The sequence below is a fragment of the Macaca nemestrina genome, chromosome 14, assembly GCF_043159975.1.
Source record: "Macaca nemestrina isolate mMacNem1 chromosome 14, mMacNem.hap1, whole genome shotgun sequence".
Classification (NCBI taxonomy): domain Eukaryota; kingdom Metazoa; phylum Chordata; class Mammalia; order Primates; family Cercopithecidae; genus Macaca; species Macaca nemestrina.
The window spans coordinates 118,909,878-118,937,167 of record NC_092138.1 but is presented as its reverse complement, the minus strand read 5'-3'; the positions used below and the strand labels follow the sequence as shown (position 1 = coordinate 118,937,167).

General features: G+C 52.2%; 1 protein-coding gene across 7 annotated transcripts in view; it reads right to left on the bottom strand.

Annotated features, from left to right (window-relative positions):
* LOC105472004 (euchromatic histone lysine methyltransferase 1) overlaps nucleotides 1–27,290 on the bottom strand; it is a 228,556-nt gene that overhangs the window by 50,346 nt on the left and 150,920 nt on the right. For 5 of the 7 annotated variants that reach the window (XM_071078704.1, XM_071078706.1, XM_071078705.1 and 2 more), the window contains 6 exons: nucleotides 25,447–25,592; nucleotides 11,216–11,359; nucleotides 9,680–9,906; nucleotides 8,115–8,288; nucleotides 6,355–6,437; nucleotides 5,111–5,217 (listed from right to left, as the gene is read on the bottom strand). In XM_071078704.1, coding sequence (XP_070934805.1) covers nucleotides 5,111–5,217; nucleotides 6,355–6,437; nucleotides 8,115–8,288; nucleotides 9,680–9,906; nucleotides 11,216–11,359; nucleotides 25,447–25,592 — 881 coding nt within the window. Of the gene's footprint in view, nucleotides 1–3,137; nucleotides 3,426–5,110; nucleotides 5,218–6,354; nucleotides 6,438–8,114; nucleotides 8,289–9,679; nucleotides 9,907–11,215; nucleotides 11,360–25,446; nucleotides 25,593–27,290 lie in introns of those variants that run through there. The other 2 variants (XM_071078710.1, XM_071078708.1) reach the window with 2 other exon arrangements.

Below are 27,290 nucleotides of genomic sequence, written 5' to 3'. Positions count from 1 at the left end.
CCTCCCCAGTCTGGGAGCCAGAACACTGATGCCCCCAGCGCCGGCAAAAGGCTGGGGTGGACTCCAGGTCGGCTGCCAGGGAAGCGCTTTCTGCACGATGCATTTCTCTGTCTGCGCTCAAGGCAGCGGCCCCTGGTGACACGGCTACTGAGCCCTCCAAGCACAGCTCATGTGACTGAGGGTGTGTCTTCATTTTTTTTTTTTTTTTTTTTTGAGACAGAGTCTTGCTCTGTCGCCCAGGCTGGAGTGCAGTGGCGCAATCTGAGCTCACTGCAAGCTGCACCTCCCGAGTTTACGCCATTCTCCTGCCTCAGCCTCCCTAGTAGCTGGGACTACAGGCACCCGCCACTGTGCCCAGCTAATTTTTTGTATCTTTACTAGAGACGAGGTTTCACCGTGTTAGCTAGGATGGTCTTGATCTCCTGACCTCGTGATCCGCCCGCCTCAGCCTCCCAAAGTATAGGGATTACAGGCGTGAGCCACCGCGCCTGGCCGCGTCTTCACTTTTAACACACAGCCACACATGGCCGAGTGCCTGTGCTGCAGTGGGGGCAGGGAGCCCTGAGGAGACTCAAGCCAAGTGGGACCTCTGGTTCTAGGGGACCTTTTGAAGGGATGGGTAAGCATGAACCCCTCTGGTTCCGGGGGACCCTCTCGCAGGGTGAACACAAACCCCTCTCCTGTGCTGCTGCAGGAGACCTGGTTCAAAGACATGACTGAGACCAGAGCCCAGGAGAGATGATGCCACGCGGCCAAGACTGGAGCCTGAGGGAGAGGACGCCACGCGGCCAAGACGGAGCCTGAGGGAGAGGACACTACAGGCCCTCACTGGTGTGGCCAGAGCCTGCCCAAAGAGTGGGTGTGAGATGTGAGACACCCCTGCAAATGCTGAACCCCTGGGAAACAGCACCCTTGGATTCAGGGCAAACTAGAGATAAAGCCAATCGCTCTCTTCCTGGAGAATCTCAGGAAAACCACTTAGATTCTAAGGGGAAGAAAAAATAGAAATCCCTCTAAGACCAGCAACAGTAAGTTGTGCAGGGCGGGCCATCAAATTAAACATCAGGCTAGGAATTTAATCTGAAGTGGTTCCAGGCTGGTCAGACCCCGGGCACTGGATGAACAGCAGCACCAAGGAACATAACGATTCGATTTCCTCCCAATACATCATTTTATTTCACAGCATTAAACTCACATGAAACTATAAAACAGAATGAAGAGCTCTGTGCTCCTCACGCAGCCTCCCCAAAGGTGAGTTTCAGGCAAGCACAGAGCGCGGGCAGTCAGCAGGGAGCCCCGGCAGGGCTAGGCCACTCCGCCCCACGGCCATGTCCTGTTTCTACACTCCCCTGTTTTCCTGACTGATGGAAGCAGATACAAAGGAACTCACGCTAGACAACTCAGCATAAAGGTTAAACGCAAACAAACAGAACCCTACTGTGCGGGGCGGTGAGACCAAAACAGCTGCTGTTCCGGGGGAGGGCACTCAGGTGTCCACCAGGTGTCCAGGCAGCCAGCAACACTGCGTCTCACGGGGGCAGGGACGTCAGGGCCATAGGAGAATGATTTGTTAGCCATATGTTTACATTTTAAGGACTTTTCTGTATGCATGATGCAACCATATATATATTTTTAATTTTTTGCTTTTTTTTTTTGAGACGGAGTCTCGCTCTGTCGCCCAGGCTGGAGTGCAGTGGCCGGATCTCAGCTCACTGCAAGCTCCGCCTCCCGGGTTAGATCATTCTCCTGCCTCAGCCTCCCGAGTAGCTGGGACTACAGGCGCCGCCACCTCGCCCGGCTAATTTTTTTGTATTTTTAGTAGAGACGGGGTTTCACTGGGTTAGCCAGGATGGTCTCAATCTACTGACCTCGTGATCCGCCCGTCTCGGCCTCCCAAAGTGCTGGGATTACAGGCTTGAGCCACCGTGCCCGGCCATATTTTTAATTTTTTAATGTTTAAAAAAGAAAGCCAAAGAGAACACCAGTGTCTTTCAAAGGAGTGGCAAGCTAATTTCTCAAGAGGAAGAATGCAAGTCGGAAGACAGTGGCATCATTCCTTACATGACCTGAGGAAAACCACCAGCAACCTGGAATTCCAGGCACAGGAGGAACGTCTTCAAGAAGCCTCCACAGCCAGCGGTGGGCATGGAGAACAGGCTCAGCACAGCCCACCCTCAGGGGCCCGGCACGCCCCACCCTCAGGGGCCCGGCACGCCCCACCCTCACGGGCCAACACGGCCCACATTCATGGCCTCGCCCAGCTCCTGGGGCCATCGGGGCAGCGCTCATGTAGCCCTTGTTCCCGTGGGCCCGTTCCCCCACGTGGCTCTGCACACTTGTCCCCATCCAGGTCCATCCGCAACAGAACAGAATCACGCCACACCCCTCACAAGGCCTCCCAGGAGAGGAGCAGGCCTCCCAGCCGAATGCCTGGCCCTCCACCGGCATCTGCTCTCGAGCCCCACACCACCAGCTCCTGCCTCTTCCAGACCACGCTCTCTTCCTCTTCCTCAGAGCCCCAACTATGAATGTCCTGGCATCACTCCTGCCCTGAACAGCCCACCCCTCGCTCCAGCTCTGCCTGTGTCCAGAAGACCACCCCCCACTCCCTGCCCCCAGCTGCCCCAGACCTCACCCCCCCCATAAGCCTGTTCCCACCAGGTCAGCCACTTCCCTCATGGTCTCACCATGAACCACAGCCCACGTGACTCGTCTCGAGGCCACCCCAGTGCCTCTGAATCCTTTCCTGCTTCTCCCTGACATGCCCAGCAGCCTCCGCAGCTCCTCCTGCATGGAGCTGGCCCCAGTGCCTACCTCGGCTCAGCCCTTCTCACGGAACACTTTCAGCCTCCAGGAGCCCCCCACCAAGCCCTGGCTTACTGGACCCCAGTTCACCTCAGCTGCTCCCTCCCTCACCCCCTGCCGAGGCTTGGCTCCCCCATCTCCATCTCATTCAGTCCTGACCTTGGTAGGTCAAGTCTGCACGTGAGACTGAGAGGAACCACTGGGGCAAAAAGTGGAAAGTTTGTAACTTCCAGACTAAAAGAGAGAAGAGAAATGGCACAATCAAAATAAAAATCAATTCAAAAGACGGCAAGAAGAACGACCAAAAAGTACTGGCTTCAAAAGGCTGGCACTCTGGTCTGAATGCGATTTATTTATTGAGGTTGGGGGCCCCAATGAGGTGGGGAGGCCAGGCCTTTAAGAGGCGATGAGGCTGCGAAGATGGAACCACGCCTTTCTGAAAGGCAGGGTCAGCCCCCAGGAATGGACCTGCTCCCGTGTGGGCGGCCTGGTCCGCAGCAAGGCTGTGCTGGAGCATCTCCCTCTTGGCGGGTTCCTGGCTGTGTTCAGGCACAGCTCAAGGGCCTCACCAGAAGTCACCAGAGGCGGCCCCTCGACCTTGGGCTTCCCAGCCTGCAGAACTGTGAGAAATAAATTTATTTTCTTTATAAATGACTCGGTCTCAAGTATTCTGTTACAGCAAGAGAAAATGGACTGAGACAGCTAGAAATTAAAACTACAATATAAGACATTACGTATAAAGGACTAAAAGTTCCTATTAAAATACCAAGATGGTTAGACTAAATTTATAAAAATCAAGTTCTATGTTTAAAACACATATATCCAAAAACGAGGGAAAAAGGTCAGAAAAAAAGGAGGGAAAAATCATTCCAGATAAATAGTAACAAAACACCATCAGTTACGACTCCGGAAACGGGGGACAGACTGAGGCAGCTGCACAGCGGGTGGGTGTGAGCACAGCAGACGGCGCGCCCCGTCACTCTCTCCTTCCTGGCCCTAAGAAAGGCAGAGACAGGTGCGGTCTGAGGGGACAGGTCCATCCCAGACAGTGGGGCCCGGGGGCCCCAACAAAACAGCCAGGCCCGCAGATCACCCTGCAGCTGACAGCCCTCGGCAAGCAAGAGCTACCACCGGCTTTTTAGTAGTTTACTTTAAATATAAACAGGAATCACTGGGCATTTGAGGAGAACCTTTAGATAAGAAAAACTAAAACAAACAGAGCAGCATAAAACTTCAAAGTAACCATAATATCATCAGAGAACTAAGGGAAGAACAAGAGCCTACTGAAAGAGGAACTACCCGAGAGCAGAAAGCAATTCTTGGGATTTGAAAATGTGACCACACACGTTAAAAATCCCCCAGGAGCTCGAAGCTAAAGGTGAGAACGCTGCCTAGAAGGCAGAACCAAAAGACAAGAAAACAGACCATGGCACGAAATCGGTCCAGAAGGTTCCGCGCCTGAGTTACGAGAGCCCCAGGACAGAGCTGAGCCAGGTGAGGACCCGGGCACAGAAGTCACGCAGGAAATCCTCTTTCTGCACTGAAAGGGCACAGCACACGCACCAAATGCCCCAGTGGATCTAAAAAGACCCACGTTACAACAAGGTGCAACTTCAGACCAGTGGGGTTCAAGGAAAGTTCCTCAAGTTTCCAAGTAATAGGTCACATGCAAAGGATCAGAAGTCAGACCGCACCAGACTCAAACCTGGCATCTGAGAAACAGGAGACCCAACACGGGCATCAGGGAAGGGACGTCACAGGGGGACAAACTGAGTTGTGTGTCTGAACCCAGAGAAAGCGGGCAGTGTTCAGACGGTTCAGAATAAATTAGCAGGAGGCAGAGTCAACTCAACCAACAGAAACACAAGCCACTGATTCACGACAGACACAACATGCCTGTAGATGACACGGTTCAGCTTGAAAATGCACACATGATCTGATCTAAACAAAATGGGAGCCAGTCAACGGGGCTGAGGAAGGGCGTCTGTGCCTCTCCGAGTGCCTGGCTCCCCCAGGGGGACGTCATGAGTGTGAAGAACCAAAACCAAAACCAAAGAAAGCAAATCAAGAAACAGCCAAACAGCAGCATGCTCTTCCCAAAGGCCGCGGTAAATGCCGGAAGAAACAGTGGGAAGCACCGATCCACCTGCAGGACTCGGGCAGAAAAGCTGATTCTGTGTCCGCTTCACAGTTCTATGGAAGAACCACAGTTCTATGGAAGAACCAAAAACGTGGTATGATTTTGCTTTGATAAAAATAAAGGAGAGCAGGTGAAGAGCCCTAGGAGGGCGCCGTGCCACCGAACCTGAACCAGCATGTGGCAGATGTCCACGTGTCCAGCCTCCGCCGCCGCGTGCAGTGGGGAGCGCTTATTCTGGTGCTCCATTTTGAAGTTGGGGTCAATTCCGTCCACTGTGAACAAACACAGTTTTATTAATGATTTCAGATATAGCCACAGACTCCAGCTCAGGACTGTCACGATGGCTGGCAAGCACTCACAAACGACCAGCTTCCACACAAACAGCCACCTCGAGCCACGCCGCGACCCGCCCACAGCACCATCCTCTGGACTTGAGAATTGAGTGCGCTAGTCTCCTGTGGAATCGAACAGGCAGGTCCCTCTGTCAGAACTAACTCGGCAAGGCACGCTCTTCCCTTTACCGCCCTGCTCAAACTCTGAGGTTCCTTCTATATGTCCGTGCGTACTGGCCGTGGCCGCCCCAGGCCCTGTGAGGCAGCTGACCAGGGCAGACATACCCTAGGGGAGCAAGCAAGGCCGGAGACAGAGGCCTGAGCATCGGTCAATTCCCAGGAGGTCTGAGGGGACAGTGAGCAATGGAGCAGTGAGGTGACCTTATTGTCATGTGAAGTCTGTGACGAAAATGATTAAAAAACTGCTGGTCAACATAAATAAACCTTTTTTTAAGAGCAAATGGTTTCGCTTCTTTTTACTTGACGTACTGTCCAGTAAAGGGCTTCTTAATCATCCTTTTCAACCCAGAGACGTTGAACGTCAGAGAAATCAAGCCTAGCGCTGTGAGCTCAGAGACCAGATGATCACTGGGAAGGCTCTACCTACTCGATCTAACAAGCACGCTTTTGGGTATTAGAAATCTGATGCAATCGGTTTGCCTGTTATAAATACCTATAGCCGAAGCCTACTTTGTCCACACCACAGCTGCTGTGATCAGCACAGGTGACACATCAGCTGCCGTCATCACCACACTTCTCAGCAGGGCCCCAACTCACTAGTTTTGCTTTTCCTTAATCTACATTTCTGCTTGACTTAATAATCGCATTCCTAATTCCTTTTTAAAGATTAGAACTTCGTAGAGAATAGTTCTACCATCCTGCATAACTGAATATGAATACCATAAAAAGCCTCAACACCAGTGGGCGACCTCTTCGCACTCATCAGAGAACTCAGAGACACACAAACAGAAAACCAAAATGAAACCAGCCTTCCGAGGAAGGGGTAACAACGGCTCTCGGCTTCTTTCAGTGCCACAGGGCCGGTCGCGTGTGCCCGGGTGGCAGGAAGGCACTTACCCAGCATGAGGAGCACCTTCTGAAGCTCCCCTTGCCTGGCGGAGAAGTACAGCTGCTTTGGGTGGAAGCGAAGCTTCTTGGGTCTGTGGGAAGCACAGGACAACAGTTGGGTCGGCATGGGGCTCCGCGTCCCCCACGTGAAGCTGAAGGCTGGAAGGCCCAGGGGACGTCTGCCCACCAGCCCTACAAGCCCAAGTGCAAACCCACCAGTCTTGAGAGATCTCATGGTAAAAGCTGCAGAACAAGAAACTGCCTTCCCAGTCACTGCAGGAGAATGCTACAACGCGTCTGTTTACACAACGCGACAACAGAGCCAGCGCAGGATGCAGGGGAACAGGGTCACGGCAGGCCCCAAGGACCTCATCTATGCTCAGCACGGCCAAGACCAGCCCCGGCCAGGATGAGCCCACACAGCGTGGTCATGAGTGAGGGCACAGCTCACACTACAGAAGATGCCTGGGGCAGTGAGAGCTGTCAACACTGGCACTTTTGCTTTGAAACCTTAACTCGATGACTAAGCTGATAACTGATATGGTTTAGACCTGTGTCCCTCCCAAACCTCATGTTGAAATGTGACCTCCAGTGTTGGAGGTGAGACCTGGTAGGAGGTGACTGGATCCTGGAGGCAGATCTCTCATTAATGGCTTCACGTCATCCCTCCCCCTGGTGAGTGAGTTCCTGCTCAGTCAGTTCCCACAAGATCTGGTCACTTAAGAGTCTGGGAGCCTCCCCTTCTCTGTCTCTTGCTACTGCTCCTGCTTTGCCTTCCACCATGACTAGCTTCCTGAGGCCTCCCAAGGAGCAGATGCCAGCACCATGCCTCCTGCACAGTCTGGAGAACCGTGAGCCAATTAAGCCTCTTTTCTTTATAAATTATCCAGCCCTGGGCATTTCTTTATATTGACACAAAAGCAGACTAACGCAATCACCAAGGGATGGGGGAGAAAGTGGGGGTTGGGAACAGTCTGGGGTCTGGTCGGTGAGCAGGGTCTGTGGGCATCGGCAGATGGCACCGTCACTTCAGGAACAGGCTCAGAGGTGAGGCTGGAGGCAGACAGAGGGGAGCTCCAGGGAGGAGGCCAACACAAGCCTCAGTGCCACAGTCTGGTCTGCCTCCCTGCGGGGGCAATGCTGAGAGAAGGATGAGGAGGGCTGGTCTGCCTCCCCGGTGAGGGCAATGCTGAGAGGAGGATGAGGAGGGCTGGTCTGCCTCCCTGGGGGGGCAATGCTGAGAGGAGGATGAGGAGGGCTGGTCTGCCTCCCTGGGGGGGCAATGCTGAGAGGAGGATGAGGAGGGCTGGTCTGCCTCCCAGTGGGGGGGCAATGTTGAGAGGAGGACGAGGGGGGCTGGGTTTTTGCGAGCTGTCAGGAAAGCCTGGAGGGCCCCTTGGCCCAACCCTTGCATTGCACAGATGTGGTGGGGCCTGGGAGGAAAACGGTGCCAAGGCAGCAGAAGTAGTGTCTGCTCTCATGACCTAAGGGCAGTTCAGGGTCAATAGCAACCAGGAAATGTTTGTCGAAGCTCACCAAGACTACCTCCTCACTTAGGACTTCAAAGGTGTCACATGTTGCTCTTAATATAATCAGAGGACAGTAATTTGCAATGATTTCCCAAAATAGTGTGAAAATATACAAATTATTCTAATAAACAGCATTAATCAAAAAGCTGAAAAGTGCTAAAATGACGCCATGGGGAAAAACACGGGGTGCAGATTAAAACAGGCCCTGAGACATCTCTGCAATCACACATCAGGTCTTACTTTTCCGAGTCGAGGGCGATGAGAGCACTCTCCAAGGTTTCCTTCCCTGGTCCCTGGGAAAGGCCAGGGGTTGGCCTCCCGAGCCCAGCAGGTCCCGTTGGATCAAAGCCCTCGGGCATGTGGGAGGCTGTACCCTGCAGCTTGTCGTCCTCCGAGAGTGGTGGCCCAGCAGCACTTCAGTGGGAGGAAATCGGGGAAACGTTTATGAAAACATGAAACATGGCCTGTTCCGACTCTGACCGCCCCAGTGCGCTGTTTTCTAAGTGCGAGTTGCGGATTTGCTTACTGTCTGCTGAGTCCCTGGATACAACGGTTCAGGATTCAGAACCAAATTTCCTGAGAATACTAGAGCAGCTTTTCCTAGACTTCCAGGCAGCGGGTTCAAAATCACTCTCATGAATGAGCTTCAAGCTGAATCTATCAAGTCTACTGCCCACCCCAAGAAAAGGAAATCCCACTGGAATTTTGATTCAAAGTGCATTAAATGTACAGGTTAATAGGAAGGAATCACCTTAACATGTCCACAATTTGAGTCTCTTTTAAATAATCTTCAAGGAAGTTTTTGTTTTCTTTCTATTAGTGTCACATTTAAGTTCTTTTGTTCTGCTGGGTAGTAACAGATTTTGTTGCTGTTTTGAAAGGATCTCTTTTGTAATTTTACTCTCAGGTAGGAAACTTCTGGTAAGGAAGAAGGCAAGTGGCTTCTACCTCTTCTTATCAGATCCTCTTACTGACTCTTGAGCTCTAAAAACTTTTCAGCTGTTTCTACTGGACTCTTTCAGGAAGACAATTATATCTGTCTAATATGAATACTTCTGGCTGGGCGCAGTGGCTCAAGCCTGTAATCCCAGCACTTTGGGAGGCCGAGACGGGGGGATCACGAGGTCAGGAGATGGAGACCATCCTCGCTAACCTGGTGAAACCCCGTCTCTACTAAAAATACAAAAAATTAGCCGGGCGAGGTGGCGGCGCCTGTAGTCCCAGCTACTCCGGAGGCTGAGGCAGGAGAATGGCGTGAACCCGGGAGGCGGAGCTTGCAGTGAGCTGAGACCCGGCCACTGCACTCCAGCCTGGGTGACAGAGCGAGACTCCGTCTCAAAAAAAAAAAAAAAAAAAATGAGTACTTCTAATTATTTGATACTTTTTTTGTCTTCAGGTAAGGCCTTCAAACCTCAATGCCACAGAACTCAGTCACAGACTGCAGCAGCTACCACTCCTCTACCGCCTGTGTACCCGCGGGGCTGTGCCGGCCACCACTCTGCCGCCTGTGTACCCGCGGGGCTGTGCCGGCAACAGAAACACCACAGGGCTACATCAATGGGGGTGCTGTGAAAACCGGTTCAAAACAGGCAAATGGATCTACATGACCAAACTGAAAGAGAGCGACGTATGTACAAACGGCAATAAATGAATTTCAGTGTCTTAAATGTCAGAAATCACCATGAGCATCAGCATCAGCTCAGAGACTTCTGGGAAAAACAGCAGAAAGCAATCATGTTAAAATAACAACTGAAACCTTTTCAGGTGAACGACTGGAGAGCCCAGCCAGAGCCTGTGCCAGGTACCTGCCCGTTGTGGTGTCGGCCCTGCCCTCCAGGGCTGAGCCCTTCTCCTGCCCGGGGACTGGTGTCACGGTAGAGGTGGTGTCTGCTTTAGCTATCGTCACCTCTTTGGCCTTGGAGCTCTCCTCCCCACAGTGGGGACAATAGCTGGCGTTATTGGCGCGAGAGGCACAGTCTTTGTGGAAACGGTGAGAGATGCTGCTCTCGGGCTGACACTCCATAAAATTACCCTAAAAATGGGAGGACAACAAAAATTTTTTGTTTTAATTGGGGTTAGTATTTGGAAAAATAAAGTACTACTAAACTGGCACCGCATCCCACATCGGGCGGTCTGCAGAGTGAGCCATGGGTCGGGGTGGGGTCCAGTCTTGGCCCCAGGCATCGTTAAGAAGGAGGAACGATGCTTCCCGCGGTGCTCTCGCCCCACAGAGAGGAAGCTGAAGCCAGACAGAGGTCACTTGGCTGCCTCCGACCCACCCAGGCCCAGGAAAGCTGAGGCTGCCCACAAAGAGAAGGCCTAAAGAAGGGCCCAGAAGGCCTCTATTCTAAAGGGTGGATAGGGACAGGGCCAGACGACAGAACCTCAGGGCACAGCATCAGGCAGCTGGAGCTGCCCCCGTGCCCGGCAGTGCAGCAGATGTGGTTTGGAGACCCAGGTGAGCCTCGGGGAGGGGCACACAGCCATAAGAACAGCATTTTCTTGCAGAAAGTCAGAGATAAACAGATGTAGCAGAAGCAAAAAAAGGATGTTTGAAGATGGGGACGACATGCAAGGTGTGAAGTCCAAAGAAAAGCCCCCAAAAGTGGAAGCTCTTGGCCCAGGTTCACAAAGGGGCAGCAGGGCATCTCTGGGTGCCTGAAGCTCACACCCAAACACACACACAGACGCTGACAGGAAGAGGCTCACACAGATGTGCACACGCACACACACGCTCTCACACCCTACATGCACAAGGGTGCCCACACAAGGGAGTTCCGTAGGGAAGCAGCCCATTCTCAGGGGGCCCTGGGCATGGCTGAGCACAGATGTTTGACAGTGAAGTCACTGATGACCCAAGATCCCAGCAGAAACAGCCCAGGGCACAGCAGGGTGGTGCTGCCTCTGCCGGGAGCTGTGTGCTCTGTACACCCTCGTCATGGGGGGTGAACGTCCTCAGTACAGCTTCCACCTGGAGTCTTCAGTGCGTCACAAGCCCCTCACCACTGCTCTCGAGCCCCAGGGCCTTAAGACACCTTCACCCCAACCCCTACTTCCCTCCTCCGGCCTGGAAGTCCAGGTCACACCGTCCTAGTCATCTCTGAAAGCGGCTTGCAGGCAGGAGGAGGGAAATGGGGGTTGGGGGTGAAAGTGTCTAAGGCACTGGGGCTCAAGAGCGGTGGTGAGGGGCTTGTGACACACTGGAGACCTCCAGACAGACACCAGACCTGGGCCAAGCTGCTGGACCACCCGACAGCAGGTGGACACAGGACAGGAACCAGCACCAGCGAGCAGACAGCAAGCCTGTGGAGGGCACAGAGGCCGCCCGACTGGGCTCTTACCGCTGTGCAGAAGTAGCCACAGCCGGGACAGCACTGGTGCTTCACCATGCGGCCCCGGTGGTCTTCACACAGCACAAGGAGCGGGGCCTTGTTGGATGGGCGCATCAGCTCATACTTGACCACGCTGTTTGTGCACCGGCCCAACTGCAATCAGACAAGACTGGTGGTCAGTGTCAGAGTCACGAGAGGCCAGCGTTCCCTCCACCAGGCGCTGGGCAGTGCAGGCACAGAGGAGCTGCTCAGCAGGTGTGGACTGACTGAGCCGAGCGCTGCAAGGCCAGCTTGGCTTTGTGGGTACCTGCTATACGTCTGCCAGCCCCGGGGACACACAGGGAGCCCAGAGACGGAGACGCCCACCATCTGCACAACCAGCAGATCCAGGGGGCCAGGCGCGCCCACTCCCACCAGATCCAGGGGCCAGGCGCGCCCACTCCCACCAGATCCGGGGGGCCAGGGGGCCAGGCGCGCCCACTCCCACCAGATCCAGGGAGCCAGGCGCGCCCACTCCCACCAGATCCAGGGGGCCAGAGGGCCAGGCGCACCCACTCCCACCAGATCCAAGGGGCCAGGCGCGCCCACTCCCACCAGATCCAGGGGGCCAGAGGGCCAGGCGCGCCCACTCCCACCAGATCCAGGGGCCAGGCATACCCACTCCCACCAGATCCAAGGGGCCAGGCGCGCCCACTTCCACCAGATCCAGGGGCCAGGCATACCCACTCCCACCAGATCCAGGGGCCAGGCGCGCCCACTCCCACCAGATCCAGGGGGCCAGGCGCGCCCACTCCCACCAGATCCAGGGGCCAGGCATACCCACTCCCACCAGATCCAGGGGCCAGGCATACCCACTCCCACCAGATCCAGGGGGCCAGGAGCGCCCCCTCCCACCAGATCCAGGGGGGCTGGTGCGCCCCCTCCCACCAGATGCAGGGGGCCAGGCGCGCCCACTCCCACCAGATCCAGGGGGCCAGGCGCGCCCACTCCCACCAGATCCAGGGGCCAGGCATACCCACTCCCACCAGATCCAGGGGGCCAGGCGCGCCCACTCCCACCAGATCCAGGGAGCCAGGCGCGCCCACTCCCACCAGATCCAGGGGCCAGGCGCGCCCACTCCCACCAGATCCAAGGGGCCAGGCGCGCCCACTCCCACCAGATCCAGGGGCCAGGCATACCCACTCCCACCAGATCCAGGGGGCCAGGCGCGCCCCCTCCCACCAGATCCAGGGGGGCTGGTGCGCCCCCTCCCACCAGATGCAGGGGGCCAGGCGTGACCGCATCCGCTCATATGTGCCTATCAGAGGGCCAGCTGCTCAACTCTGGCAGAAGTCAAGGAAGATTCTGAGGCGAGAGGGGCTCTGGGCTGGGTGCCAAGGAAACAGGAACAGACACCTGGCAGGAGAGTCCAGGCCATCACAGGTCAGCAGTGGGCAACGGCATAATGAATCTATGGGAGCCCCAAGGATTCCGGGGCAGCCAGAGGAACCTGCACACAGGGCAAGGGGCAGAACACAGAGTGCGGGGCCTGCCTGAGGGACATGGTCAGTGGAGGGCTCTGAGAGGACCAGGACTTGAAGGCGCCTGTGGAGGTGAAAGCACTGAGGGCACCCAGGATGACAGGCACTCTGGAGCGCACCGGACAAAGCCTTACTGGTTTGCTATGGAGAGTTCTCTGACAGCCAGTAAGAAAACAAGAAGTAGGCCCCCCAAAAATAAGCAAAGAATTGAGTGACAATTCACAAAAGAAGAACTACAAATGCCCCCAAAGGAAATTACACAAAGAAATTCAACGTAAAAAGCCTCTGACATTCTTCCCATTTGGTCATTTGGTCTGGCACACTGCAAAGCTGGTGTCTGTGGGGTCTGCAGGGACGACACACCATCACTGTGAGTTCTGTCCCAACTTCATGGCAAGCAACTCGGAGACATGAATCAAAAAGCTTGCAAATACATAATCTTTTTTTAAGACTCCACTTGAAGACATAATTAAGTGCACAAACATGTATCTAGAAGGACCTAGCTTTTGCAACAACAGAAAAGTAGGAGCAACCAACCTGTCTACCTGCAAAACAGTGGCTGCAGGGCACGCCCAGGTGGCATAAATCATCTACCCTGAAGCCAGCAAGAGACTTCCCGATGCCCAAATGAGGCTGTATTAGAATCATCCGGGAGATTTTTTTTTTTTTTTTTTTTTTTTGAGACGGAGTCTCGCTCTGTCGCCCAGGCTGGAGTGCAGTGGCCGGATCTCAGCTCACTGCAAGCTCCGCCTCCCGGATTTACGCCATTCTCCTGCCTCAGCCTCGCGAGTAGCTGGGACTACAGGCCACCTCGCCCGGCTAGTTTTTTGCATTTTTTAGTAGAGACGGGGTTTCACCGTGTTAGCCAGGATGGTCTCGATCTCCTGACCTCGTGATCCGCCCGTCTCGGCCTCCCAAAGTGCTGGGATTACAGGCTTGAGCCACCGCGCCCGGCCGACCATCCAGGAGATTTTTTAAAAGACAGTCTGCGCACCACCCCATACCTATGGAACAGGACCTGAAAGGCGTAGAACCGCATGTACGTCCTGAAAAAGTGCCCCCTCCACACCACCACCACCAAGTGCGTCTGCGTGAATCCCTGGTTCAGGACCAGCGGCTGCAGAGCACTTGTAGCTACTGACTTTGAAAAATGTTTACATTAAAGGAAAAACAAGTTATTTTAAAAAATTCAATGTGATTATACACACAGAAGTCTGGGAGGACATACAAAAATACTAAGAATGATTCCCTCAGTTTTGGAATAACAAGTGATTTGTACTTTCTTCTTCATGCATGTATGTAGTATCTGGATTATTTTACAATCAGCATGCATTATTTATACAATCATAAAAATCGATAACGCTGTATGTTTCTGGCTCTGTGCTGTGTAACAAGGAAACAGAGAAGGGAGTTGCGGGGTCGGGGGTCCAGGCAGAATGGCACGAGAACGTAAGGAAGGAGATGTTCTGGGAAGGATACGTCAGATAAATGACAGTGGGATCCAGTTAGGGTTGAGAAAAAAGAGATAAAACAAAGAATCCTTTAACAAGGTGGGAAAAACACAGAGGCATTAGGGGTAGTCAACCACCATGGGTGGGAGGGGCGCCCCAGGTCCGCCAGGGCAGGGCACAGATTCACCGGCTGCTGACCGGACCCTGAAGGAGGGACCAGAACAAGAAAGGAGCCCACTGAGGGGAGGAGCTGTGCTTTCAGGACAGAAAGCAGCTGAAATAGGCACTGACTTGGCAAAGCAGAGATAACCCAAACCTGCTTGCCTGCAGGTGGGTCCCCACCAGCAGAATCCTGGAAAGGCTAAAGAATCGGGGCCAGCTCCGGAGGCAGGGGCTGAGCTGCTGCAAACACAGAGCAGGCGAGGCGGAGCCTCAGACAAGGCCCACGCAGCCAGCCGCCCCACCTGGCACAGGTGAGGGGTCACCCTCTGCAGAGGTGGCCACAGAGCTCACTCTCCACACAAGCCCACCGCTACAAAAGGGTTTCCTGCTTTTTCTTTTCTTTTTTTAGTGTCTCACTGTTTTATTATTCTGTTAAGAAAACTTTCAAAAATAGAGACAAAAGTAAAATGTATTCCCATGTGCCCGTGCCTTATTTCAAAAATTACCAGTATTTTCCCTTCTCGTTCAAGCCATCCCCTAAACCTTTTGTGCTTGGAGGGGTGTGCTGGAATATATAACCAAGTACCTAGGGGTAAAATGATGCCATTTTAGCCATAAATAACTCCACATGCATTGCTAACAAATCATACTCCATATAACCTTAGAACCATTATACCGCGGAACACAGGTACCACTTTCTCAGAGCCATTTAATACCCAGTGCCCACAGGCTCTGCAGGGTCCACGGGCTCCGCGGGGTCCACGGGCTCCGCGGGGTCCACGGGCTCCGCGGGGTCCACGGGCTCTGCGGGGTCCACGGGCTCTGCAGGGTGGGCTTATTAGGACACAGCGGGGTGTGCGGCTGTCCTGGGCTGGCCTTTCATTGGCTGTGGGAATGCCCTCCCTTCCTTCCTCTTCCTTGGATCTGGTTTAAACCAGACCCAGGCTGCACTGTGGGCCCTGCTCCTAGGCGAGATACAAAAGCCTCCATGTCGGGGTCACCTGTGACTCATCCCAGCTGTTCTGCAGTGCAGCTCGGGTCTGCAGATGGGGACCCTCCCTTCCTGCCCAGCGGCACCCTCTCTGCCCCTCGCTGCCCAAGCAAACATGAACAAAGTCCAAAGGTGGGAACAGCACTGCTGCAGCCAAAGCACCCCAGCACCCCCGTCTCCTTGGTAAGACCATGTCGTCCAGCAGGTGCTCGTGTGTGGTGAGCTAAGACAAAAACAGGGACTAAAGCCAACCAGCCAATACCAGGACTCTGAGGAGCACCGAGATGTGCAGACAGAGAAGAGTTCTCGGGAGACACTAGCACGATTATGCTCAAAGACATGGGAGATAAACAGGTACAATGGCTCACAGCTGTAAACCCGAGGTGGGAAGATCACCCGAGGTCAGGAGTTTGAGACCAGCCTGGCCAACATAGGGAAATTCCGTCTCTACTAAAATGCAAGAAAACTAGCCGGGCGTGGTGGTGAGCACCTGTAATCCCAGCTACTCAGGCGGGTGAGGCACCAGAACCATGTGAACCTGGGAGGCGGAGGCTGCAGTGAGCAGAGATCGCACCACGGCACTCCCGCCTGGGCGACAGAATGAGACTCCATCTCAAAAAAAAAAAAAAAAAAAAAGACAAGGAAGATGGAGACAGCCTGAGGGGAGAACTGGAGGGCCACAGTGTCCGTGACATGAGAGAGACCATTTCAGAATTCAAAGGCTCAAAACAGTTATCTTCTGAGCAACGTGTCTTAAGAACTAAAGGTTATGTACCACCAAGATAAGAGTAAAGTAGGCCGGGCGCGGTGGCTCAAGCCTGTAATCCCAGCACTTTGGGAGGCCGAGACGGGCGGATCACGAGGTCAGGAGATCGAGACCATCCTGGCTAATATGGTGAAACCCCGTCTCTACTAAAAATACAAAAAACTAGCCGGGCAAGGTGGTGGGCGCCTGTAGTCCCAGCTACTCGGGAGGCTGAGGCAAGAGAATGGCGTAAACCCGGGAGGCGGAGCTTGCAGTGAGCTGAGATCCGGCCACTGCACTCCAGCCTGGGCGACAAAGCGAGACTCCGTCTCAAAAAAAAAAAAAAAAAAAAAAGAGTAAAGCGAAGATACGTGATCCAGCAATTGGTGTCTGAGGATACAAACGTGCAATTCCATCAGCTTGGGAATGGGTTTACAACAAGTACACAGAAACCAAAAAATAAATAGGGAGGCAATGATTAGCTCTAAGGAAAACAAAGAAAACAAAGTCACTCAAGAACGGAAAGGCAATCCAGGCAGCCGTGAGTGCCTCCCCCCCGTAGGACACAGCCTGGAGGCTGCAGCCCCCGGGAGTGAGCCCCGCTGCTCGCTCTTCTCCTTGGTTGGCTCCTGGTGCTCACAGGAGGCAGGGAAGGTGGAGACCAGGGGAAGCCTCCTCGGTGTGAGGCCTACATGGATCCTTGTCTTGCTGAACAAGGGGGCTGGCTGGGAGGGAAAGTGCACCCTATGGCCGGGAGCACAGGTGACAGAGTTATGGCTGTCACAGCTGGGGGAGGTACCTAGTGTCCAACAGAATGCTGCTCAGCACCAAACAATGAGCAGGGCAGCCCCTTCTTCGAACCCCAAAGAATTACTTGGCTCAACACATCAAAAATACTGAGGTTGAAAAGTCTTGCACTAGAGAAATCTGAATCCCCAATCAAGAGAGAAAAACATCAACAGAAGCACACTCAGAGATGACTGAAACGTTGTACTACAGACCAGGAATTCCAAGAACGTCAGCATAAAACACCAGAAACCAACAGTACCAGAGAGAAATACCTTTGACTGGCTCATAAGTATACTCAACAAGGAAGAACTGGTGAATAATTTTAAAGGCCAAGATAAATTATCTAAAACTAAAATGGAAAGAGAAAAAAAGAGGAGGGCATTGAAGAGCTGTGGGACAACATTAAACAATCTAACATTGTGTACAAGGAATCCCAGAAAGAAAAAAAAAAACAAAAACCAAGGCTGAAGAAATAAAGTGGGCCGGGCACAGTGACTCACACCTGTAATCCCAGCACTCTGGCAGGCCAAGACGGGCAGATCGCCTGAGCTCAGGAGTTCAACACCAGCCTGGGCAAGATGACAAAACCTTGTCTCTACTAAAAATACAAAAATTAGCCAGGCGTGGTGGCGCAAGTGTGTAGACGCAGCTATTTGTGGGGCCGAGGCAGGAGAATTGCTTGAGCCCAGGAGGCTGAGGCTGCACTGTGTCGTGTTCATGCCACTGAACTCCAGCCTGGGTGACAAAGGAAGACCCTGCCTCAAAAAAAGAAAAAAGGAAGAGAAGAGAAGAGAGAAGAGAGAAGAAGCGAGGAGAGGCGAGGAGAGGCAAAGAGAGGCAAAGAGAGGCAAAGAGAGGAGAGGAGAGGAGAGGAGAGGAGAGAGGAGAGGAGAGGAGAGAAGAGCTGGCTAAGAACTTCTTAAACATAAATAGAGGTCAAACCAAAGATCCAAGAAGCTCAGCGAAACAGCGAAACCTAAACAAAATAAACACCAAAAAAGCAAAACAAAACAACAAAACCCATCACACTTAGGCACATCATTTTCAAACTGCTGAAAACCGAAGAAAATACTGGTGGCAGACACAGAAACAGACATACAGTACGCAAAGGAGCAGAGATAGGAAGTTCCGCCAGCATCTCATCACACACCATGCAGGCCGCACTGGAGGAGCCTCTCTAAGGGCTGGGGGTGGGGAGCTGCCAACCCAGAATTCTATATTCCTGGAAGTAAGTCTCTTTGAAAAATTAAGGCAAAAGAATAACTTTTTCAAACAAACAAAAGCTGAGAGAATTTCTTTTCTTTTTTTTTTTTTTTTTGAGGTGGAGTCTCGCTCTGCCGCCCAGGCTGGAGTGCAGTGGCCGGATCTCAGCTCACTGCAAGCTCCACCTCCCGGGTTCACGCCATTCTCCTGCCTCAGCCTCCCGAGTAGCTGGGACTACAAGCGCCCGCTACCTTGCCCGGCTAGTTTTTTGTATTTTTCAGTAGAGACGGAGTTTCACCGTGTTAGCCAGGATGGTCTCGATCTCCTGACCTCGTGATCCACCCGTCTCGGCCTCCCAAAGTGCTGGGATTACAGGCTTGAGCCACCGCGCCCGGCGAGAATTTATTTTCAACAGCCTTGTGCCACCAAAAAAAAGTTATTGGAAAAACTTTAGGCCGGGCGCGGTGGCTCAAGCCTGTAATCCCAGCACTTTGGGAGGCCGAGGCGGGCGGATCACAAGGTCAGGAGATCGAGACCACGGTGAAACCCCGTCTCTACTAAAAATACAAAAAATTAGCCGGGCGCGGTGGCGGGCGCCTGTAGTCCCAGCTACTCAGGAGGCTGAGGCAAGAGAATGGCGGGAACCCGGGAGGCGGAGCTTGCAGTGAGCCGAGATCGCGCCACTGCACTCCAGCCTGGGAAACGTGAGACTCCGTCTCAAAAAAAAAAAAAACAAAAAACAAAACTTTAGATACAATATAATAATACCACGAAGACAGAAATTTGGATACAAAGGAATAAAGATCTGGATATGTTTAAGATGAAGGTTAAACTATTCTTATGTTTAATCAAACTAAAAAAATACTTAAAGCAAAAATAATAGCCAATATACTGTAGGGTTTTAGCATATGTAAAATTAAAATGCAGAAACAAGATACAAGACAGGATTGGACCACACTGTTGTTAAGATTCTTACACTGCATGTTAGTGTGGTATAATGAATTGTTGGAGGGAGACTGATAAATGAAAACAGTGCAAATAATAAAGCCAATATTAAAACAAATTGGAATCACAAAAAATTTAAATTCAAAAGAATGCAGAAAAGGGCTGGGCGTGGCACCTCACGCCTGTAATCTCAGCACTTTGGGAGGCCGAGGTGGGCAGATCACCTGAGCTCAGGAGTTCGAGACCAGCCTGGCCAACATGGGGAAACCCCGTCTCTACTAAAAATACAAAAAATTAGCCGGGCGTGGTGGTGGGCATCTGTAATCCCAGCTACTTGGGAGGCTGAGGCAAGAGAATCACTTGAACCTGGGAGACAGAGATTGCAGTGAGTGAGATCCCACCACTGCACTCCAACGTGGGAAACAAGAACGAAACTCTATCTCAAAAAAAAAAAAAAAAAACCCAGAAAATGAAGAAAAAAGGAGCAACAGATGGTATAAGTGGAAGAACTATTAAGATGTTAGCCTGCAATCCAACTATATTAATAATTACATTAAATGGAGATAATCTAAATATATCAACTTAACGAAGGGACTGTGATGCAGTTATGTCTCACAAAACATCACGGTGTGTTGTGGGAAACGTGTCACTGGGTGATTGCTGTGTTTGAACATCACGGGCTGTACGTGCACGAGCCTAAATGGTGTCGCCCACTCCACACTCAGGTTACGGTACCCAGCGTTGCTCCTGGCCTACAAACTTGTACAAACACAACTATACTGAATACTGCAGGCAGCTGTAGCACAGCAGGAAGTATATGTACATCTAAACATATATGATCACAAAAACTGTGCACTAAAAATACAGAACAGGTTGAACATCCCAAATCCAAACATCTGAAATCCAAAATGTTCCAAAATCTAAAATTTTCTGAGGGCCAATATGACGTTCAACAGAAAAGTTCATTGAGGCATTTTGGATATCAACTTTTTTTTTTTTTTTTTTTGAGATGGAGTCTTGCTCTGTCGCCCAGGCTGGAGTGCAGTGGTGAGATCTTGGCTCCTTGCAGTCTCCACCTCCCAGGTTCAAGCAATTCTCCTGTCTTAGCCTCCCAAGTAGCTGGGATTACAAGCTCCCGCCACCACACCCCGCTAATTTTTGTATTTTTGGTAGAGACGGGATTTCCCAATGCTGGCCAGGCTGGTTTTGAACTCCTGACCTCAAGCGATCCACCCACCTCAGCCTCCCAAAGTGCTGGGATCACAGGCATGAGCCACCAGACCCAGCTATCAGATTTTTGAATTTGGGATGCACAACTGTTAAGTATAATGCAAATATTCCAAAATCCAAAACACTTTTGGTCCCAAGCATTTTGAGTAAGTGATCTCAACCTATACTGTAACCTTATCAGACCACCTTCATAGATACAGTCCATTGTTGGCCGAACACTGTTACGCAGTACATGACTATATTAGATAAAAAAGCAAAACCGGCCGGGCGCGGTGGCTCACGCCTGTAATCCCAGCGCTTTGGGAGGCCGAGGCGGGCGGATCACAAGGTCAGGAGATCGAGACCACGGTGAAACCCCGTCTCTACTAAAAATACAAAAAATTAGCCGGGCGCGGTTGTGGGCGCCTGTAGTCCCAGCTACTCGGGAGGCTGAGGCAGGAGAATGGCGTGAACCTGGGAGGCGGAGCTTGCAGTGAGCCGAGATCGTGCCACTGCACTCCAGCGTGGGCAACAGCGTGAGACTCCGTCTCAAAAAAAAAAAAAAAAAAAAAAAAAAAAAAAAAAAAAAAAAAAAAAAAAGCAAAACCACCAGGCATGGCGGCATCTCCAATCCCAGCTACTCAAGAGGCTGAGGCAGGAGGATCGCTTGAGTGCAGGAGTTTGAATCTGCACTGAGCTCCGGCTGCACCTGCATAGCCTGGGCAACAGGGTGGACACTGTCTCTAGAAAATAAAAGTAGGCTGGGCACAGTGGCTCACACTTACAATCCCAGCATTGTGGGAGGCCAAGGCAGATGGATAACTTGAACCCAGGCGTTTGAGACCAGCCTGTGGAACATAGTGAGACACCATCTCAACAAAATAAAAATACAAAAAATTAGCTGGGTGTGGTGTTGCATGCCTGTAGTCCCAGCCACTCGGGAGGCTCAGCTGGGAGAATCACCTGAGTCCCAAAGGTGGAGGCTGCAATGACAGCCACTGCATTCCAGCCTGGGTGTCCAAGTGAGACCCGGTCTTGAAAATTAAAGTAAAAATTTTCTTTATTAAAAGAGTAAATCCAACTACATGCTGTCTACAAGAAAGCCACTTTAAATTTAAAGACAGAGACAGACTAAAAGTAAGAGGGTAGAAAATGATGTACCATGCAAACATTAATCAAAAGAAAGCTGAGTAGCGATGTTAATTGTCAGACAGCACAGCCTTTGAAACAAAACAGGTAGTTTCTGTTTTTTTTTTTGTTTTTGTGACAGGGTCTCGTTCTGTCGCCCAGGTTGGAGAACAGTGGCATGACTGAGGCTCAGTGTGACGGGGTCTCGCTCTGTCGCCCAGGTTGGAGAACAGTGGCATGACTGAGGCTCAGTGTGACAGGGTCTCGGTCTGTCGCCCAGGTTGGAGAACAGTGGCACGACTGAGGCTCAGAGCAGCTGTTGCCTCCCAGGCTCAAGCAATTCTCCTGCCTCAGCCTCCCAAGTAGCTGGGACTATAGGCGCCACCACCACAAGTGGCTAATTTTTATATTTTCAGTAGAGATGCTGTTTCCCCATGTTGGCCACGATGGTCTCAAACTCCTGCGCTCAAGCGATCCGCCCGCTTCGGCCTCCCCAAGTGCTGACATGACAGGCATAAGCCACCGTGCCTGGCCTGAGACGTGTCTCTCTATAAAACCATTCCAGTGAACAATGAATAATAAATGATAAAATCAGCACCATTTTGAAACCTCCAGTGAATAAACAACAAATGCAGGTGTTAAGCATCAGCTGCTGCCGACATCAGAGAAAGTGAGACAGCCAGGCAGCATGGCCCTTCATTTTGGGCTAAACCCACCCCACACTCCATCTTACAAAGGGGCCAAACTTGTAAGACTGTTTAATTTTTTTTAAGAGATGGGGTTTCATCATGTTGCCCAGGCTGGTCTTGAACTCCTGGGCTCAAGCAATCCTTCTGCCTCGACCTCCCATTTTACAGACATGAGCCACTGCACCCGGCTTTGGCAGGTTTTGCAAGAAACACAGAGGAACCTGCTGAATTGCAGCCTATGTGTCGGATTCACAGAACCCAGATGATGGGAGCCTTGAAGCTTCCAACGGCCTGGGTCGTTCAACAGATACATTGAAAGAAAAAAAAGGGGAACAATACAGAAATTGAAGGACAGATGGGCAGCGGCGCTGCAGGTGAAGCTACAAACCGAAAGGGTGAACCTGCCCCCAGAAGTGGGCGCTGTGGGAACCAGGACAGAGGCCGCTGGGCGGGGCTGCCGGGGAAGAACCTGAACAGGGGCAGGCCGGGGGAGGGGTGGAGGGGGAGGGGTGGAGGGGTGGAGGGGGAGGGGTGGAGGGGGAGGGGTGGAGGGGGAAGGGGTAAAGGGGGGAGGGGCGGAGGGGGGCGGGGGGGCCGGGGTCAGACTCCCTTCTCCACCTTGGCAGTGTTTACCAGAGCTTAGCTGAAGTAGGTTTGTTCAGCCCAATGTGTGTTTTGTATGGTCTTCAGGATCTACGCTTAATTTAATTTAATTATTTTGAGTTTTCTATCCAAAAAATAAGTCAGAGCCCAAGGGATCTGTTTAATTTTAAACAAAAAAAAAAAAGCCTACTGCACACTGAATACAGAGAAGACCATGAGTTCTTAAGAACGCTAAGGGAGAAAGGGAGGTGGAGAGGGGCAGAGAGAAGCAAAATCAAGCCCTCTGGATACCACCAGAGGCTGTGAGAGCACCCATTCATTACTCTGCAAAGACAAGTAGCTATTTATTCTGCCAATCCCGGCTGAAGCTTGTTTCAGAGATACCAACCAGCCCTAGCAGATGTGGGGAAGTTCTTCCGTACCAAAGAATTCCAGCCTGCACTTGCAGGAGGAATGACAGAACAGCAAAATCACCATTTTTCAACTCTGAATGAAACAATGGATGCAGGCAGTGGTCACCAAGGACGGTGCGGCCTTCCGGCGGACAGGCAGCCGCCTCAGACACCCAGAGCCTTCTCAGCACCACTCCCAGCACACGAACTTCCACAGCATTCTCGCCAGAATTAAGTCATAAAATAAAAATCTTAGGTGCTTGAATGTAAACCAGTTCTTTGGATCTAACTTTCAGGCTATAGGAACTAAGGCAAATGACTTAAACAATACAAGAAGGTTATGAGGTAAGTCCAGAATCTGGAATCCAGATTCTTTCAGCCAACAGCATGGTAAATGGGAAGAAGTGGGGAACAGAGAGAATGTTCTGGGTAAAAGAAACACAAGAGACTTAAGAGACATTGCAGCAGATTGATTTAATGAGTGGAACGGAACTAGTTTGGATCCAATTAGAAAGAGAAAAAAAAAGTAACAGGCATTTTGTCAACAGACCTTTGACCGTGGACTAGGCACTAAATAATAACAGGAAACTGTTATTTTTGTCACATGTGAAAAAGCCCTGCTGTTAGTGAGAACAACGGTCCCTTTCTGATGTCAATAAAAACATACTGCGCTATTCAGTAGTAAAATGGGGTTTGCTTTAAAATAGTGAGTAGTTCAAATCCAAGACAGGAGGGTGGAGGGGAGAACACTGGTGACAGAGGAGGCTGACTCGAGGATTCCGAGCTAACTGCGCCCTCACTTCTCACTATGGAAAGTTCTTTTAAAACAAGCGAGGGGCTCTGCGGAGGGGCTGAGTGTGGCGGGACATGCAGCGAGTGACATGAACACTCAGAGCTGGGAAAAGCCGTCGCATGGGGAGCCCGCTGGGCACACGTGCCACAGACGAGAGGCGTGAAGCAGACGGCGCCTCGCCAGGCTGGGGTGAGACAGAAGCAACACCGGTGTCGAAGTCTGAGTAAATGCCGTGCACTGGAGATACAGACAGTGAAGCCACAGGGAAGCACGTGTCAAACGGGGCCTGCCTCCACTGCACCCTGCCTAGCACCTATGGAGAAGAGGAGGAGGAGAACCAGTGGTTCTCAAAGTGTGGTCCCCGGACCAGAAGCATCAGGATAAACGGGGAACGCTTTAGAAAAGCAAAATCCCAGCCCGGCCAGACCTGCTGAATCAGAAACCCCAGCCACGCAAACAGGCACCAGGGTGAGGGCCGTGAGCGAAACTGACTGGCCTGTTCCAGGGCTCGGCCCGCTCCCCCGGGGTGCTGCCTGTGCTCCCTGACACAGCGGTCGGGCCTGACCTTTGGAAGGAGGCTCCCATTCCTGCCTTCCCCACAGCAGGCCGCTGAGTCTGGAGCCACCACTTGGCCTCTCTCACAGGCCTCACCTGTACCACCTGGGCGATGGCCGATGCTGCACAGGCTGCCGTGAGACCTGGAGGAGCTCCCTACGCAAAAGGCTTGGAATAATGCCCGGCATTACTATGTGAATGGTTGTCCTGTTCATAGTTCACTTATTTCTACAACGCGCAGCTACGACTCAACAGTCGAGTTGAAGATGGATCCGCTGGCCAGTAAGACCAGGAAACTCACTGAAGCGACAGCCTGACACACCCCTCAGGAAGCAGACAACACTAATGGCCATGTGCTGACTTCGGCCACAGCAAATGCAAACCCGGGGCAGCCAGACACCCGAGCAGTGTCACTGCACGTGGTGCCTCCCGGCCTGGTGCCAACAAGCCTCCTGCTCGGACCCTCACCATGGCCAGCCATGGTCACGAGGCTCTAAGGGCTGAAAGAAATCTTGTTAAAAAGAACTGGAGAAATTCTCAGAAAACATTAATTCCATCTGTGCTCTGCCCGTTCCCCCTCTCCTGTCCCAGAGGCAGCAGAGACGGGGCGTGTTGAACCCTCTGAGTCTGTGATCCCCGGTGAAAGGAGAGAGGCGGCCGAGGCCCAGCCCTTGCGGGGCCTGCCCTGCAGGGAACCACAGTTCTGGGCAGTTCCAGGCCCCCCTGGGTGTGACTCTCCTGCCTCAATCTACTCACTTTGTTTATAGCAAGGTAGGAGAAACCTTGTCAAAATCATGATCATAAAAGAGAAACACAACAGGCCATTTTCATTCAAAGAACTTGTCTACACAATCCTCCTTTTTAAGAAGCTCTAGACCTGTGTTTCATCATCTGCCGCGATTTCACTGTTGGGATCTGCTCGATTGGTTTTGTGCAGCACCCACTCAGACTCCCTCCCTGGCCGTGCAGCACAACGCCCTCGAGGGGGCTGTCGGGGGCCACTGCTGGGCTGGGCTTTCTCGCGCACTCCTTGTGGCTGCTTTAAACGAAAACAAACATGCTTACTTCGTGGTCCACGCTCTCGGTAGCCATGCACTGGTTGTTGGCCAGAGTGGAGATCTCTCGGCTCCTCGGTGTTTCCATCCGGCAGCTGCAGAGAGGCACTTCCTGGAGGCCGTCTGTCTCCAGCACATCTGGACCGTTGGCCAACCCTAACGTCACACAGACACATGTCAGCTCATGCAATCCTGACCTCAAAAGAATCATCTAGAAAGTGATAAGTTATGGAGTCTCAACAGTGATCTCACACGCCAGGAAATGAAAGCAATGCGGTTGATTACTGAGGCACAAACAGCCCTGCACGGGGCAGGGATGGCCACCACCTGGGCACCATGAAGGAGTGGCCTGTGCCTCCCCAGCTAACAAACCCCCTGCCAGGGTCTCAAGAGGCACCTATTAACCTGTGTTCTCAGGTTCTCAGGACCCAGGACACAAGCTCCAAAGCCAGAGGCTGGTACCTCTGGCAGTAGCTCCTAAATCTTTTGTTTTTCACACAAAAGAGCATTCACTGCCCTTTAAGACCTTGTTTTCCTACTTGGTTTTAGAATGGCAACCACACACACACACAAAATCAGTTTGGAAGGTTTTTAATAACGGTTCGTCTATTATCTAGAATTCCACTCACCTACTACAATAGTCCAAAGAGCCCATTTATTAGCCTGAAAGAGGAAAGCACCAGGGAAAACAAGGGAAGAAACTAGAGGAGAATTAGAGCTGAACATGTGGCTGACAATGACGGCATCGTCCACAGGGAAGGCTGCAGCAGAGCTGTGGTCAGGCAGGCGGCCTTGGGCCCGTCCCAACACAGCCAGGGGTGGTGCCCCCCACGCCCTGCCCCCAGCCCGGGGTGGGAGAGACCAGCAAGGCCAAGGCTGTTGAGCGGCAGGGGCAGGGGTGGAGGGCAGCCGCCAGGAAGACCCTCAAGCTTGGCAAGTAGCTTCAGTGGGTGCTGCTCCCAAAGCAAGCAAGATCGCGTTTCACATTTTCTTTCTTGTTAAACCGTCAAAGCAGAAATAGAAGGTGAATCAGTACCTCACTCGCTATTGCCTCTCTTAATTAAAAATAATTAACTCTTGGCTGGGCGCGGTGGCTCACGCCTGTAATCCCAGCACTTTGGGAGGCCAAGGCAGGCGGATCATGAGGTCAGGAGATGGAGACCCTCCTGACAACATGGTGAAACCCCGTCTCTACTTAAAAAAATAATAATAATAATAACTAGCTGGGCGTGGGGCACGTGCCTGTAATCCCTGCTACTTGGGAGGCTGAGGTAGGAGAATCACTTGAACCAGGGAGTCAGAGGTTGCAGTGAGCCGAGATCCTGCCACTGCACTCCAGCCTGGTGACAGAGGGAGGCTCTGTCTCAAAAAATAAAAATAAAATTAAAAAAAAAACTCTTGTTTTCACATCTAAAAATATAGTGTTAAAGTCAATTAAAATGGAGACCAGGACTAAAGAATCCTTGAACAGACAAAAGCCAGTTGAGCCAAGGAGGCCATCTTGGCCTTGCTTGATTTGAAAACAAAGGATCTCGTGGGCTACTTCTTGCAAATGCCTACAGTAAAGAAAAAGAAAACTTAAGCTCCACAATCCAGAAGCAGCCAACCAATCTCCAGAACTAGGGACTTTCCAGCAGGGACAGAACAAGCGAGGAAACTGTGTCATGACCCCGTTGGGTGTTTTCCTGGCTTTACTTCCCTGTTCACCTGAAAAATCCTTCCCCTCGTGTTTCCTCAGTGCAGCTCCCAACCGCCTCGTGTGTCCTCAGTGCAGCTCCCAAGCCCCTCGTGTTTCCTCAGTGCAGCTCCCAACCCCTTCGTGTTTCCTCAGTGCAGCTCCCAACCGCCTCGTGT